Genomic DNA, 17,609 nt, shown 5'->3' on the forward strand with positions numbered 1-17,609 from the left:
TTATTATAAATTATCTTATCGCATATACTCTAATAACGACTACTTACATAAACTAATTTAGGTACTAAAATAAAAATAAAAAATTCTTATTAGCGGTAATGGTGAGGAAAACGAGAATAAATAAAGAAAACTTAGCGTAAATCTAGCTTAAACTATGGGCACAAACGAGAGAAGAATCATGTTTAAAGTATCTGCCAGTTCCAAGATTCCGGAGGAGACTGAAAGCTATTGTCACGGAAAATCCGATATATACCATTGACATGTTTTTCCAATTTAATGTTTGAATTCAATTTGTATTATATCACAATGTAATTATTGTTAAATTGACGCACTCTATGCTTTTTTGTAAAATGGAGAAATAAAATATTATTATTAAAATATTAAAAATATTATTCCTTGTGGAAAATATATTAAATACTTCCATATCTTGAGCTAGTGTACCATATGTACATATGAATAGAACATTCGTGCAAAATTATTTAATATTAAAATAGTATTATTTAAGTGTTTGCCGAACCTATCCTTTGATATCGACTCCTTCCGCTGACAGAATGAGAGTCATTCGGTTTGCGCATACTACATATCAATCCTATTATTCCACGTGGAAAATAATCATGATGCAGATATACCCACTTCATAGGCATGCTGGAGGGTTTGTAAGCCTCGCTAACGACAATGCCTCCATGAAAGTACTACCTCTCATTGAGATCAGAGCATTATGGTTATTTTCCACGTGGAATAATAGGATTGATATATAGTATGCGCAAACCGAATGACTCTCATTCTATCAGCAGAGGGAGTCCATACCAAAGGATAGGTTAGGCATACACTTAAATAATACTATTTTAATATCAAATTATTTTGCATGATTATTCTATTTACATATACATATGGAAAACTAGCAGATTCAGATATGGAAGTGTTCAATATACTTTACACATAATTATTCAGCCAGACGCAAGCTTTCGTTTGAGATATAGAACATTAAAATCGGTCAAACCGTTCTTTAGTTATAGCGAATTTAATCAAAATTATTTTTTTTCTAACTAGGGGCCAGACTTCCAGTCGATAGATACGTGGAGTCATTTAAATGGTAGGTTAGGCAAACACTTAAATAATAGTATTTTAATATCAAATTATTTTGCACGAATATTTTAGTTATACGTATATATGCAATTTTTAGTATAATTCCTCGTGGAAAATATATTGAATAATTCTATATCTTGAGTCAGTGTACCATAATATATTGAATAATTCTATATCTTGAGTCAGTGTACCATATGTACATATAAATAGAAAATTCGTGCAAAATAACTTAATATTAAAATAGTATTATTTAAGTGTTTGCCGAACCTATCCTTTGATATCGACTCCTTCCGCTGGCAGAATGAGTGTCATTCGGCTTGGGCATACAGCATATCAATCCTATTATTCTACGTGGAAAATAACCATGATGCAACTATACCCACTTCATAGGCATGCTGGAGGGTTTGTAAGCCTCGCTAACGACAATGCCTCCATGAAAGTACTAACTCTCATTGAGATCAGAGCATCATGGTTATTTTCCACGTGGAATAATAGGATTGATATGTTGTATGCGCAAGCTGAATGTGTCTCATTCTATCAGCGGGGGAGTCCATATCAAAGGATAGGTTAGGCAAACACTTAAATAATACTATTTTAATATCAAATTATTTTGCATGATTATTCTATTTACATATACATATGGAAAACTAGCAGCTTCAGATATGGCAGTGTTCAATATGCTTTACACATAATTATTCAGCCAGACGCAAGCTTTCGTTTGAGATATAGAAGATTGAAATCGGTCAAACCGTTCTTTAGTTATAGCGAATTTAATCAAAATTATTTTTTTTCTAACTAGGGGCCAGACTTCCAGTCGGTAAATACGTGGAGTCATTTAAATGGTAGATTAGGCAAACACTTAAATAATAGTATTTTAATATCAAATTATTTTGCACGAATATTTTAGTTATACGTATATATGCAATTTTTATTATAATTCCTCGTGGAAAATATATTGAATACTTCTATATCTTGAGCCAGTGTACCATATGTACTTGCATATAAATAGAAAATTCGTGCAAAATAATTGAATATTAAAATAGTATTATTTAAGTGTTTGCCGAACCTATCCTTTTATATCGACTCCTTTCGCTGACAGAATGAGAGTCATTCGGCTTGGGCATACAGCATATCAATCCTATTATTCCACGTGGAAAATAACCGTGATGCAAATATACCCACTTCATAGGCATGCTGGAGGGTTTGTAAGCCTCGCTAACGACAATGCCTCCATGAAAGTACTAACTCTCATTGAGATCAGAGCATCATGGTTATTTTCCACGTGGAATAATAGGATATGTAGTATGCGCAAGCCGAATGACTCTCATTCTATCAGCTGAGGGAGTCCATATCAAAGGATAGGTTAGGCAAACACTTAAATAATACTATTTTAATATCAAATTATTTTGCATGATTATTCTATGTATATAGTTACAGCATGCAGGTGCACCAGAAAACTGATGACACCCGAAAAGATAAGAATTAGAATAAAAAATGTGAGAAGAAAAACAATAACAACAGTTCGTTGATGAACTTCTCAACGTTCGTATCAAAAACATTAGAATTAGAATTATTTTAATCTTATAATCAATTTTTGCATTGTTTCATTTAGTATTTTGTAAATTTTAAGAATAAAACTTTTTTTAAAAACAAAATACGAGAGTGAAAACGTGTAAATGGCGCAGTCATTCGAATTTTAGTGACGAACTTTAACGCGAGTACTCAAAATCGTGCTGTGTTGAAGTTTCGGAGGACTTTCATCCCTTACACGAGAACCTGCATGACAGAAGGCATCAGCCGAGGTCCTTATCTACTCAAATCGTGGTAAACCCTGATCCTTCAACAAAGAGAAAAACCGCACAGGGCCGTATCAGCTGAGAAGACAGAGCTAAAATTGCCTGGATTCCTGGTACGGCTTAACAAAGAAAAACAAAGAAAAGCCCAAACGCAAATGAAAAGCTTGCACCTTTTAACGCTGTAAGTACCATTTTGATTAAGATTCAGCATTCCTTTCTGTTCATTTATCCATCATTGATAACGTACGCGATTTATTGGCAATAATTAACGAAATTGATAACGAGATGGCGAGAGAAATTAAGCCCGTTGACCAAAATTTGATACCCGTTTTTAATGGAGATAAAACGACTTTAAGAAGTTATGTAACGGCTTGCGAATATTTAATTGAAGACTTTTTAAATCCAAATCTAAATGATGGAAATCGAACGGCTAGACGCTTATTGATGATATTTATGGGAAAGGCCAGAGAAGCGCTTGACGCAAACAGAATCCCTGCTAGTTGGGAAGAATTAAAAAACATTCTGGTCCATTCTTTCGGAGACAAACGGTCTGAAGATGTTTTAGCATATGACCTGAATAATATCATGCCCTTGAAATTGGAAAGTGCTCAAAAATACGCGGCAAGGATCAAAACGACCCTTTATACTCTCCTCTCGAAAGTAAATTTGGAAGAGAACGATCTAAATTTACGTCATATCAAAATTACACAATACAACCACACCGCTTTAAGAACATTTCTCTTTGGACTTGATTTGATAGATGAAAAATTAGCTATGGAAGTTAAATTACGTTCTCCAGGGGATATCGAAACCGCAGAGGCATATGCAACTGAAATAGAAAATTTCAATTTGCAAAAACGACGATATCTCGAACATCGAAAATTACCAATGCCAACGAAACAAAATATGTCATTTCCAATACAATCATCCACAAATCAACAACAATACAGATCTGAGAGACCAGTATATGTACCACAATTCGTTCCTCAACAAAGGCAACCAACACAAGGATACGTACCACCTGCAAGACCAAATCAATTTAATAATCAACCGAGATTTGCTCTATTACCGGGACAGGTTATGCAGAGACAAACTTTCAAACCAATGCCAACTCCAATGGATACATCTGACTCAAGAAATAAAAGATTTGGTTCAACCATACAAAGACCAACAAAAAGACCATGGAACGCCAATACTATGCAGGAAATTTTTGAAGAACAACTACCAATAAACGAAGAAACGTTTGATGCCCCACAAAGTGTTGAAGAAGGTACATGGGATTATAATGATGACCGTAACGTCAAAAATATCACACATTTTCAAAATGAACCTTATTACGAACCCAACATTAATTACGAAGTGGAAGGAAACCAAGCTTCTGTAAATTTTATGATACCGGGTCCCTCAAATCAAAAATTGCAAATGGAGAAGATACAATTTTGTCCCCACCTGCTCTCGTAAAAGTTTCAAATGGAAAAACTTATGTCCAATTAAATAACATTCTTTGTCAAGAACTCAAAGATAACGGAATTGAACCAAATGTCACTGTACAACCCGTGGTAGAATTCGAAGATAAAATAAATTTATGCTATAATTATGAAACATCTTTAAATATCGAAGAACTGGCAGCATTAAGAGTAATTCTATACAAACTTAAAAATCTGATACAGATAGAAGGACAAAAGTTAACATTCACGCATGCCGTAAAACATTCACTGAACATGAAAAACGAAGATCCAATTTATGTAAAAATGTACCGCCAATCCTTAGCAATCCTTAGAAACACGCAAAGAAATTAAAAGGCAAGTCGAACAATTGTTTCAACAAGACATAATACAGGAAAGCATATCACCGTGGTCAGCCCCCGTCCACATAGTAACTCAAGAAAAAGACGGAAGGTTAAAGAAAAGAATGGTGATTGACTACAGAAAACTTAACGCTAATATGGTAGAAGATAGATGAGAAAGATGTCATTATTTCACTTCCCTAGACCTAGCTAGTGGTTATCATCAGGTTGAGATGAATGAGAAAGACTCTCCCAAAACTGCTTTCTCCACTGAACAAGGCCATTATGAGTTTAGACGCATGCCTTTTGGGCTAAAGAATGCCCCAGCGACGTTCCAACGTCTTATGGACAGTGTATTGCGCGGATTACAGGAAAATGATTGTCTCGTCTATCTAGATGACATAATTATTTACTCATCGTCTCTCGAGGAACATATAATTAAGCTCACAAAAGTATTTCAACGATTGGAAGAGGCAAATTTTAAGATAAATATCGAAAAATGTAATTTCTTGAAAAAGGAACTGAAGTATCTTGGACACCTAATCACGGAAGAAGGAGTGAAACCAAATCCTGAAAAAATCAATGCCATACAACGGTATCCGTTACCTAGGACTCGAAAGGAAATAAAATCTTTCCTAGGATTACTCGGTTACTATAGACGATTTATCAAAGACTTTGCAAAACTCACTAAACCATTCACTAAATGCTTAAAGGCAAATGCAAAGATAGAAATTACTGAGGAATATAAGAAAACTTTTGAGTCATGTAAACAGCTTTTAACTCATGACCCAATACTACAATATCCAGATTTCGAAAAGGAATTCGTGATAACAACGGATGCTTCTGATGTAGCACTCGGAGCGGTTTTGTCCCAAGGTAAAATTGGTCATAATAAACCAGTTTGCTACGCATCGCGAACTTTGTCGGAAACAGAAAAGCGTTACTCAACCACGGAAAAAGAGCTTTTAGCAGTAGTTTACGCTATAAAACAATTTAGGCCTTACGTTTATGGACGAAAATTTATAGTTTACACAGATCACAAACCATTAGCATGGTTATGGTCTCTAAAGGAACCAAATTCACGATTGATGAGATGGCGTATTAAGCTCGAAGAATATGATTTTGACGTGATATATAAAAAGGGATCACTAAACAAAAACGCTGACGCTTTGTCACGTATAAAACTGACACAACTTAGAGAATTGAACGTTATGAAAAAAAAGAATACTTCATTAATACCAGAAGTCGATTATCACGAAATATTATCTCTTTTTGATGAATATCAAAATAGCACCGTTGAACCACAAAGAGACATAAATCGATCACCAGAACCCCAACCTGGACCCAGTGGAAACCAACAACCTGAACAGAGAATAGAAAGAGATTCAGATACAATTCATTCTACCGATACTAGAGAACCAATAAGAACCATCGAAATACAAGATACTCCTTTGGAAAGTAAAAAACATCAAATGATTATTAACACCGGTCTAAACAACAAAATTGAGTCAATTATAAAGAAAAACGACGATCGAATAATTGTTTCTATAAAGTTACCCAAGGAGAATTTATATGAGAACATCAAAACCATTTTGAAAGAATATTTTTCAGAAAAAATAATATATTATCTATATGTCCAAGAAGAAGATTTGTCCGAACAACTCTGCACGGCATATTCCAATTTGTTTAACAATCGCGGACCGAAAATAATAAGATGTTTAAGACGAGTCAAAGTACTGCAAACCGAAGAAGAAAAGATTGAACAAGTGCTAAAGACCCATTCTGGAATAATAAACCACAGAGGAATCGAAGGAACTTTAAATGAACTTCAACGCGAATATTGGTGGCCTAAAATAAAAAATTATGTGGAAAAATGTGTTAAAAATTGTGAAATTTGTCAGAAGTCAAAGTATAACAGGAGACCCGAAGTTCCAGCCTTACCAATAACGAAAACGCCCGATGCACCGTTTGATAAAATAATGATAGACGTTTTTACAGTAACTTCAAAAAAATACCTTACTATTGTAGACGTCTTCTCTAGACTGACTCATGCATTTGAGCTTCAAGCTGCTAATGCACCTGAAGTAGTAGATGCTCTACTACAGTACTTTTCATATTATGGCGTCCCGAATGAAATTGCATGTGATAAAGGAAAAGAATTCAATAATGACCTCGTAAAGGAATTATTAAAGATTCATAAAATTCGACCACACTTTGGAACCGCACGAAATCCAGAATCACAAGCGAATGTAGAACGCTTTCATTCGACATTAATCGAACACCTTAGATGTCTCGAGGACGAACCGAACATGTCCCTCAAAAGAAAAGTACAATTAGCAATAATTGCGTATAACAATGACATTTCTCAAGCAACAGGTTTAACACCTTTAGAAGTAGTCTTTGGACATACAAGAACTCAAAATCCAATGGATCTCTATTATGACACACAGAACTTCCAAGATATGGTGGCAAAACATAAAGAACGAATGAAAATCCTCTATTCTCGTATAAAAAATAAAGACCTAGAAAGAAAAGAGAAAACACGAGAACGTCAAAAGTCAAAAGTAAAGGAAACAGAGTTCAAAATTGGTGAAAAGGTTTATGTAGAAAACATAACAAAATCTTTCAAACTATCAAGACCATTTCTAGGACCATTCACCATACAAAAGATTAATGAAAATGGAACAGTAGAGGTTGCTACCAAACACGGCCCTCAAACTTATCATGTACGACGACTAAAACATGGTTTTGTTCCAGAGCCGTCCTTATAAGGACAATCCTAGCAGAAGTTAAGATTTCGAAGCTAGAAGGACCAATATTTCCACTATATCTGGGAAGAGTAGAAAATCAAATTGGATCATGGGCAATAGTTGCTCATTATGATGTGGAACCGTTACAGAAGGAAGTTAAAAATTTAAACACTCACTATAATTCAATATTGAACATAATCGCTAATAGTAAAGAAAATTTTAGCCATACACAAGAATTAAGTGGACAGCTATTAGCACTAAAAGCCCATCAAGAAATGATGAATATAGGATTGCGACAATTAATTCCGAAACCAAGAAACGTTAGAGCTATTAATCTAATAGGGAACGTTATAAAAGCCATATCAGGAAACCTTGACAATGAGGATGCAATCAGGTACGATAATGCAATAGAGACTCTAAATGTAAATCAACAAAAACTATCGAAAGCCATAGAAATGCAAATGTCAATATCAGAACGAGCATTTAAAGAGTTTGAAAGAAACATTGAAACTTTAAATAAAAATCAGTTAGTTATAAAATCCCGAATAATACAACTAGGAGTTGCGATACATAATGTATCTGTATTCGCAATGAAACAAGACAGAAAAACCGATTTATATGCAATGATCCAAATGATAACACAAGCTATGAACGCAGTAATCTTGTTAACTGATAAATTATTAATGGCAAAAACGTTTGCCAAAATGCAAGTGTATCATCCAACGATTTTAACCAATGATGACCTCTTCAGCGAACTACAACTAATAAAACAACAACTGACAAACGTAAAGTTGCCATTACCATTGAAAGAAGAAAACTTATATGCGATAGAAAAAGCATTAAAAATAAAAGCGTATAGAAAAGGCACTATCTTTCGATTTCTAATTGATCTACCCCTATGCGAGCCTGATACTTACCAATATTATCGTTTGTATCCATTACCTACCTTCCAAAACGAAACCTTTTGGTACCTGAACGTACAAAATCCATACCTAGCTGAAAATCAAAATAGGTACATACCCATGGAACGTGAATGTCTGGAAATCAAAGAAGAAACATTCTTATGCAACAAACACAGTACCGAGATAACATCAAAATCTCCATGTGAATATCAGCTATTGAAGCATCTATATACAGGGACTGGATGCTCAAGTTCAGCCAAAACAAAGAATCCAGCAGTCATCACGCGAGTAACTGACAATGAATGGTTGTTTTACACACCAACGCAAGAACGAGTGACTATAAGATGTCATAAAAAATCAGAAGATAGAATTTTGAATGGAAATTTGCTAATCCAGATAACCGATGGATGCGACCTGAAATGGAAACACGAAATTATAAAATCATACATCAGTAAATTGCCCGACCGTAAATTCCAAATGACCAATGTTGAAGTAAGAAACATTCCCGAAGAAATTCCGCACTGGAAACGCGAAGACTTGGAACTGCAAAGAGTCCAATGGAATAACTTCAACAAGACAACTCAAGACTTAGAAGCTACCCGACAGGAACTTCAAGAAATACAAGGGACATACGTCAAGAAATTCTTGGGATCAACAATAGCCACCCCATGTATCGTTACTGTTGTGATTCTTGGAATAATTGCCTACATGAAATACCGAGGCAAAACAACGCCAAAAATGGAAACTATTGACGTCACCTTGCCTCAGGCCGAAGATCGCCACCCTTGGACACAATCTTCGATCTTAGGAGGGAGGAGTTACAGCATGCAGGTGCACCAGAAAACTGATGACACCCGAAAAGATAAGAATTAGAATAAAAAATGTGAGAAGAAAAACAATAACAACAGTTCGTTGATGAACTTCTCAACGTTCGTATCAAAAACATTAGAATTAGAATTATTTTAATCTTGTAATCAATTTTTGCATTGTTTCATTTAGTATTTTGTAAATTTTAAGAATAAAACTTTTTTTAAAAACAAAATACGAGAGTGAAAACGTGTAAATATATGTATGTATATATGGAAAACTAGCAGCTTCAGATATGGAAATAGCCAACGTTCCACATTGGAGCACCAGACTCATCCGCGAGTCCATCGAAATAGAGAAGAACGGTACCTTCAACAAGAGAGATGACGCCCTGCACTTGTCAGCCACTTGGAAAACGGTCCTACACCGTCCCCGATCCGGAGAAGTCTTCCTGAGGTAGGGGATTTTGGGCAGACCATAGAGTTTGGGGCACCTGCTTGATTTTTCCCGAGGGATTAAGGTTTTCTTGATCTCGGGGCCTATTGGAGATGCCTCTATTATCGATTTGGTGGTTTTTTTCCAGGTAAGTTGTATGGTGTTTTGCTGCTAAAAAAAATTAAAAGTCGTATAAATGATGAAAATATTTTATTTCGGTGCTATCTTCGAAGATTTCGAACGATTATCGTTCTTCTTCAGGCAGGAGTAAGGAACATTCAGATATAACAAAAACACAGATAAAAAATATATATAATTACCGTCGGTGTAGGAGCATCGAGAGTGAAGAAAGTATTGTTTCAGAGTATTTCTTCAAAAAGATTCCGTTTATGAAAAATTCAAATGTAAAAAAAATTGAAGAGTAAATTGAAAAATCCAAAAAATGAAAATGGCGTTTTTCTATTCATCGTAAATCTCGTTTTTCAAAGTGTTTAAAAATAAATATTAAAAATTAACGACAAAACAAATTACCAAACCTGTAGAGAAAGAACCATAATAACTAAATATTAGAAATCAAAAAAGAAAGAAAATTTTTAAACTTACAATTAACACGTTAAAATTTCCTTTAAAATTAAATAACTTGAGTCAACATGATGAGGGATGAAATTGGACGAATTGGACTGAAGGTCATAAGGAACGTTCGCCAGATGATAAAGGTGAAAGAGTGAGGGAAAACGAGTGGGAATAAGAACGTCAACATAAAATCTTTCCATACTAAATTAATTCTTCGCATCATTAAAAATCTGAAACATAAAATTAAAATAGAAAATCGTATTGTTACCATGGGAGACAAAAATGCAGGCCTCGTTGAGTTGGATAAAGAGTCATACATAAAAAAGACATTAACTTTTTTCAAAGAAAATAACATTTTAAAAATTAAGAATAATTTTATTTTGTAAATTTTTTACTTTGTTTGTTTATTTATTTATTTATCTTTATTTCTCTAGCTCGACCTCTAGCTCTTCCAGGGATGCGTTCTTCTTCCGAAAGGTTTTCTTCTTAGAAGAAACACCATATGCTTGTATAAAGCTAGATCTACACGATACGCGAACTGGTTCGCCACTTCATTGAAGTATCTCTACCCAAGTACCCCTACCTCAAGTGCCCCTATCTCTATCTCAAGTACCTCTATCACTACCTCAAGTATCTCTATCTGAAGTACCTCTACCTCAAGTACTATAATAAATGTTTCAATATTTTATTTAGGATGGACTTTAATTGAAATCCTCTACTCTCCGCTCAAGCTCGACCTTTTAATATATTTGTTGTAATTCGCGACGGTAACAAAAGCTCTAACAGTACTCAAACGAGTGCTGTAATGAGACTCCTTACAGCATCCGATGCTGTAATGAGATTTTAGTAACATTTTATGGAAGCAGTTCAAGTTGGTGACATTGGGTCATTAATTTTTCTAATTGTCAATGTGACAATTTTTGTCTATGGATGTTTAAACACGTTCTTAGCATCGAATACAAGGTCCACAATGATGAGGACATTGAACACTCAGAAATTTCTCTTATTTTGGGAGGTGTACATGAAACATTTTTTTCAGGTGAATACATTTTGTGTTTTGACAGTTTCTAATTGTCAATTCAAATTTCTATTTTCAAGTGTTACGGTGTTACCAACTGCTGCATACCTATTTCCCTACATTGTCAAAATTTATTTTATTTTTGTTAAAAAAAAAGGATAAAAACGTGAATTACAAAAAATAGCATAAAAAACACGTTTCATAAGACTTAAAGCACTCATTCATTAAAAAACTCGTGGCTTCGCCACTCGTTTTTCAACTTGAATTCGTGCATTTCAAGCGTGTCTTACGAAACTTGTTTTTTAATATACTATTGTTTCCGTGCCTTTTAACCCCTTGTCGAATTACTATATTATTTCAAAATATTAATAAAAGATAAAGCTTGTTTACAATTAAAGACCAATAATTTTAGGTTTAATAACTAGTTTTAAATAATAATTATAGATATTTAAAGCAAATAAACTAAAATAAACTCCGCCTGCGACGTTAAGCCCGCCTTTACCAACTTTTTCCGTAGAAACTGGTGGAAACAACCTGTCAGTTATCTCGGGATTTCCCCAAGTACTTAACCTAAAACCAGATAGAACAACTCTTAAAATTGTTCAAAGTATTGACAAAATTTCTCTAAAAATTAATATTATTTTTTAATGAAAATAAACTGGTAGAAACAACCGGTTTTTACGGAAAACGTATAATGTTTTCATACAATAAAATTATATTTATTAATTAAAAAAGAAATACTAAACAATTTTTATTATTAGTACAAGAAAATATAAGAGGGGGAATATAAATCAAAAATAGTGCTGCCATCTCTTAATCATATCCATTATTATTATAAAATCAACCAGCGCCCCAAATCGCGGACAAATCCAAAAATAACACTTTACGCTTTACCAATTTTTACGTAGCGGTTAGCAGTCTGGTATAAAATAGTCAATGGTAATATTCTAACATGTCACACTTTTCAAAATTTTGCTAATTGATCTTAAAAACAGGATTTTTAAAGTGACACTTCAGAAAATTTTTGAATATAAACAAATGTTGCTATGTTTATTTGAATTTAAAAATAATATTAAATCGTAATAAAAAAATGTGAAATAATCTATTCCAATTTTTGTGTAAAACATATATAAATTAAACAGTTCAACAAATATATTTGTTTCAAATATTAGAAATATGTTTTTTTAATTTTTAGTTATAGAACCGTAATTTACAGGAAACTGTAAATTTAATTTCTTGGACGACACTAAAAGGAAAATTTATTTTTAGTTTTATTCTAAAACAATAAGAAATAGACCTGTCAAACCCTATATTTTTGTAATCAGAAAAAAATAACGAATTTATTAAGCGAATAATCAGTGGTTGTTTTCATTTAAAAAAACGAAAATTGTGATAATATCTCAAAATCTAAAACCGAAAAAATTTTTTTGACTACGTTATCAAATTCTCTGTAAAAAAGTGTCCATATAATGTCTTAGTTATAATACTCCACCTACAATAATAACCAAGATAATTACATTTGCGGGTTTTACGATATTTTCAATTTTGGCCTCTTGCGGAAAAACAAAAGACGATAGCGCTATGAGGTTTTCGGCATTAGCAGTTTCTCGAAAAACAAGATCATGACATGTCAGCTACTTTTCTTCTAGCTCTTATAGTTTTCGAGTTAGCCTATTCGGACATCTAATTTGAACCATCCTGTACATTATTAAATGGACCCCCTTTTTTTAAATTTTTATTTAGGCAAGGGCGGCCAAATTCATTTTCGCCTGTAGCGGCCAAACCTCTGGTGCCGCCCCTGATTTATATTTATAATAGTTATTTATTGGAAACTGTTTTGTCGACGAACAATCGACCGTGTGTGTAACATTGGTTGCATAATTTTTTTATAATTTCCCATTTTTTATTTAAATTTGCATTTTTAAACAAATTATTATATCATAAATATGCAATTATTTTTACCTAAAATGATAAATTAAATAATTTATAATTAAATAAATAACTTGACATTTTTTTGTATGTCAAAGTTTAACCTCAAAAATGTTTATTATCATTTCATTGCAAAATCGTTCATGAATCGACCAACAAATCTTCCATAAACCATAAAACCTTAAAAATTCCACTTAATTAAATCGAATAACCCAAAATTAAACTATAAATTTATCAAATTGCGCTCAATCCTTGCTTAAATCCAAAACGACATAACCTCAAAAATCTTATTTTTACCTTGCGAACATTTTATTTACCTAAAGAAGCTTTAAAAATGTTTGCAAATGTATCTGCAAGATCAGTACAACGAATATGTAAGTATCATTAACTTGATGATTAACATTAAATTAACATAACCTCTTTAAAGACTGTTTTCGAAAAGATTATTGTACGTTTAAAAGAAGTCAAATGAGTAAACGAGAAGGTTCTAGTACGATTAAAAAGTCTTTTGGCCAACCAACTGTAGATACTCATCCGTTTTTAATAGGACAAGGTGAAGTAACTCCGGGTATTCAAATGACTGAGTTTCAAGATAGGCGAAGAAAACTTATGGAAACCATTTTACAATACACCGAAGATTCAAGAAAAACATCAGATCGACATATTGTTAGTTTAAATCTCTAAAATAATCATTAATTAATTTTTTTAATTTATTTTTTAGGTTATAATTCCCTCTGCTGTAAAGCAATACATGTCAGATAAAATCCCTTACGTTTTTCGACAAAACACCGATTTTCTTTACTTAACTGGTTGTTTAGAACCAGATAGTTGTTTAGTTTTGACGTCGGCACAAAATTCGAAATTTACCTCGACTTTATTTGTTCGTACCAAAGATAATCATTCGGAAGTTTGGGATGGACCAAGAACAGGTCCGGAGGAAGCTGTAAATTTATTTGGGGTTGATCAAGCTTTACCAACAACGGAATTAGAAAACTTTGTGGGTTGCTCTATGAAATCAAATAAGTCCGTAATGGTTTGGTATGATGTGGTTAACGTAGTTCAACCCTCCGTACATAAGATCTTAACAAGTAATTATCGAGGGAATGTAAATAAGATTTGGGAAGCCCCAAAAGAATTTCTACATAAACTCCGATTAATCAAATCACCCGCTGAGATACAATTGATGAGGAAATCATGCGAAATTGCTTCAAGAGGGATTAGTGAGACCATATCCGCCTCCAAACCTGGTTCAACAGAACATGATTTGTACGCTTCCGTTGATTATCATTGCCGAATAAATGGTGCCGAGTATTTAGCTTATCCCCCAGTTGTTGCCGGGGGTTCTAGAGCAACTATTATTCACTATATTAATAATAATCAAGTGTTAAATCATCAAGATTTAGTTCTAATGGATGCCGGTAAATGAAAATTGAGGTTATGATTCTTTTTAAGTTTTTTATTGTAGGTTGTGAATATCATGGTTATGCCAGTGATATAACAAGAACATGGCCTGTAGGTGGGGCTTTTACAAACGCTCAAAAAATTCTTTATGAAATCGTATTAGATGTTCAAACTGAATTAATTGAATTATGCTATCGTTTCCCAACTTTAGATAAACTATTTGATATAATGTGTTCCTTATTGGGTAGAAAACTCAGTTTAGCGGGACTAATACCACAAAACAGCTCAAATTATGAATTATCAAGAGTAAAAGTTACTCTTTTAAACGTAACCTAAAAATAAATTAAATTAATCTTTTTTAGATTGCATTTCAATTTTGTCCTCACCACGTTTCACATTATCTTGGTATGGACGTACATGATACTCCTTCAATTCCGAGGAGTATTAAAATAGAGCCGGGTATGGTGGTGACGGTTGAGCCCGGAATTTATATTCCCGAACAAGCTAAAGTGCCCGATGAGTTTAAAGGAATTGGAATTAGAATCGAAGATGATGTTTTAATAACGGAGAATGGTCCTGAAATTTTATCCAAGAATTGTCCGAAAAGTTTGACTGATATAACTTTGTTAGCTGCTCAAAATCAACGGTAACAAAAAGTTTCTCGAATTTAGATTGAGGATGAGGTTGTGATATTTTTGGAGTGCAAATGAGATTTGTTGCTTTAAGATTGTCTATTTTGATAAGCAGTATATTTATAAGGTTTTTTTTGTAAAAAAAAGAAATAAATTTTTTTGAAACTCAATAATTATTTTGAACATCAGCGATGATATCTACTTACAAATGAAGTATCAGAAATAAGGTTTACGTATTTTTTTATACATGCTAATAAAGCCCATGGGGCGAGTTATAAGGGTTGGAAATCTGGGCGAAATATATACAGGGTATATTGTACGCCCTGTTTATAGATTTGAAGGCGGCTTTTGATAAGGTGGATAGGGGAAAGTTGTGGGAGGAGATGGGGAGGAGGGGGATCACGGAACACCTAATTGCGAGAGTGAAGGAAATATACATGGACACTATGGCCAGGATAAAACATATACACTATGGCGGAGATGAAAGTTGTGATAAAGACATTGGAAAGATATTTTAGGGGGAAGGGGCTGGAAGCGAATGTGGGGAAGACAAGGATGATGAAGTTTTGTAAGGGAGGGAGAAAAAGAACAGAAAACTGGAGATGGGAGGGAAAAGAGATCGAGGAGGTTAGGGAGTATACTTACTTGGGGTATGTGTTCAAGGAGGACAACAGGGAGGGGTCGCATGTGATAGCTATGGCAAAAAAGGCAAATAAGGTGATGGGACAAGTATGGGGTTGGGGGAAGAGAGTCTTTGGAAGGAATGTGGCAGCGAGGAAGATTATGTTTGAAGGTCTGGTTAGCAGTGTGATGATGTATGGAGCAGAGGTATGGGGATGGAGAGAGCAGGCAATGCTGGAGGACGTGCAAGCTAGATACTGGAGATGGGTGCTTGGGGTGGCGAGAGAAACACCGGGGTATATAGTGAGGGAAGAGGTAAAGGTGGATAAAGTCAGAGTGGAGGGGGGCAGGAGAGCAGTGAAATATGAAGAAAGAATAGAAGGGAGGCCAAACTGCGGGATCTTGGGGGAGTGTTGGAGGGAAATTAGAGAGGGAAAGATCAGATATGGGAAAGGAGACAAAGACAACTATTATAGACGAGCGGGCTACTCGGTAACTGAGATAAATAGTAGACGAAGGGTGGGTAGGGAGATGTGGAGGGAGTTGAGAGATAGGGACCGAGATGTGCAGAGACAGGAAAGAAGGACACAAATAAAAGAGGGGAGGTATAACGAAAGGTACAGGGACATAATTACGGAGGGGTTGCCTAGATACTTGTTATTGGAAGGAGATGAGGAAGGGAAGAAGTTGGTGGCTAGATTCCGTTGTGGAAACGAGGAGAGAGCTAACAGATACTGGATAGCCGATGAGGAGAGGTGGTGTGGGCTATGCAGGGAGGAATGGGAAACGTTGAAACATATGTTGAATGGGTGCAGTGAGTTGAGGGAGGAGGAGTTGGACCGAGGGCAGATCTTAGGAGAGGGGGGAGAGGGGAAACGATGGATGAGAATGATTGTGGGGGTAAGGAGACAAAGGGAAGAATGAGGGAATGATTGGGCCGAGGAGCCGAGGGTATGGAAATGGAGGAAGAGGGTAGAGGGTGAAAATAATATACTAATAATATACAGGGTGTATCTGAATGACATGCCCAAACTTCAGGGGGTGATTCTTTAGGCAATTTTAAGGGTACTTTGATATATAAACCATGGCCGACTTGGACTCCCCTAAGGAGCTACACCCCTCCAAAAATGGCGGAAAATTTTGGTTTAATTTTTTTTTCTCAAAAACCATAAACGCTAAGACAACGAAATTTGGGGAATTTATCTTTATGTTTAGTAATTTAGAAGGGTAGGTTGAAAGTACAAATAGGGTCAAAACATGCCCTATTATGAGTTAAACATATTCCCCAAATTTCATTTTCCCAGCGTTTATGGTTTTTGAGAAAAAAAAATTAAACCAAAATTTCAGTTTCAAGTTATGGCGGAACAAGTGTAAACGTTGTGCTGACCGCTGCATTTAAAAGAGTTGTTTTAGCGGTTTTATGTGCGTTTAAATTATTTTTCCGTCGACCGTGTATTTATATGATTTATAAATGTATACAAAATCATTCATTAATGACACCTATTAATAAACGATTTTCTATTAATAAACGATTTTAAGAAAGTCCGACCGAACTAAATAGTAGTCAATTTAATAAATATTGTCCAATGAAATTTGTAATACCGACCCAACCGACCACTATATCTATTCGGTAAGACTACAAAAATAAATTATGACACATTAAAAGTGAGGTTATTTTGCCAGTGACAGAATTGGGAGATTTTTCAACGATGGATTTTCTCTATTTTGTTGAAAAGACGGTCAACGGAAAAATATTGTAACTAACTCGTATATTAAAATGCGATTAATTATCTCAATAATTAACGCGTTCGCTTCGCTTCGCTCGCTCACGCGTTAAAATATCTCGATAATTAATCGCCTTCATTAATAGACT

General features: G+C 34.4%; 2 protein-coding genes across 3 annotated transcripts; both read left to right on the plus strand.

Moving 5' to 3' along the window:
- Positions 1-7,930: 7,930 nt before the first annotated feature.
- On the plus strand, positions 7,931-11,742 carry LOC111418995 (uncharacterized). Of its 2 annotated transcripts, none has more exons than XM_071195045.1 (2): positions 7,931-9,710; positions 10,570-11,742. In XM_071195045.1, exon 1 carries the CDS (start codon positions 8,009-8,011, stop codon positions 9,191-9,193), a length of 1,185 nt encoding a protein of 394 aa, XP_071051146.1. In that variant the 5' UTR covers positions 7,931-8,008; the 3' UTR covers positions 9,194-9,710; positions 10,570-11,742. The 2 variants fall into 2 exon arrangements, with proteins under 2 accessions (XP_071051146.1, XP_071051147.1); XM_071195046.1 differs by lacking the exon at positions 10,570-11,742 and adding an exon at positions 9,796-9,828.
- Positions 11,743-13,215: 1,473 nt separating this feature from the next.
- LOC111417462 (xaa-Pro aminopeptidase 3) lies at positions 13,216-15,288 on the plus strand. Its single transcript, XM_023049747.2, has 5 exons — positions 13,216-13,456; positions 13,510-13,748; positions 13,804-14,500; positions 14,548-14,789; positions 14,846-15,288. The coding sequence occupies exons 1-5, from the start codon at positions 13,417-13,419 to the stop codon at positions 15,131-15,133; spliced, it is 1,506 nt and encodes a 501-aa protein (XP_022905515.1). The 5' UTR covers positions 13,216-13,416; the 3' UTR covers positions 15,134-15,288.
- The last annotated feature ends 2,321 nt before the right edge of the window (positions 15,289-17,609 follow it).

This window comes from Onthophagus taurus, chromosome 3 (genome assembly GCF_036711975.1).
Source record: "Onthophagus taurus isolate NC chromosome 3, IU_Otau_3.0, whole genome shotgun sequence".
Classification (NCBI taxonomy): domain Eukaryota; kingdom Metazoa; phylum Arthropoda; class Insecta; order Coleoptera; family Scarabaeidae; genus Onthophagus; species Onthophagus taurus.

Excerpts from the sequence above, each read along its gene's own strand:
- LOC111418995 (XM_071195045.1), top strand. The coding sequence starts at position 8,009 with ATGAAACAAGACAGAAAAACCGATTTATATGCAATGATCCAAATGATA.
- LOC111417462 (XM_023049747.2), top strand. The coding sequence starts at position 13,417 with ATGTTTGCAAATGTATCTGCAAGATCAGTACAACGAATAT. Across the intron at positions 13,457-13,509 it reads AAGATCAGTACAACGAATAT|ACTGTTTTCGAAAAGATTAT; the intron begins GTAAGTATCATT and ends ACCTCTTTAAAG. Across the intron at positions 14,501-14,547 it reads TTTAGTTCTAATGGATGCCG|GTTGTGAATATCATGGTTAT; the intron begins GTAAATGAAAAT and ends TTTTTATTGTAG.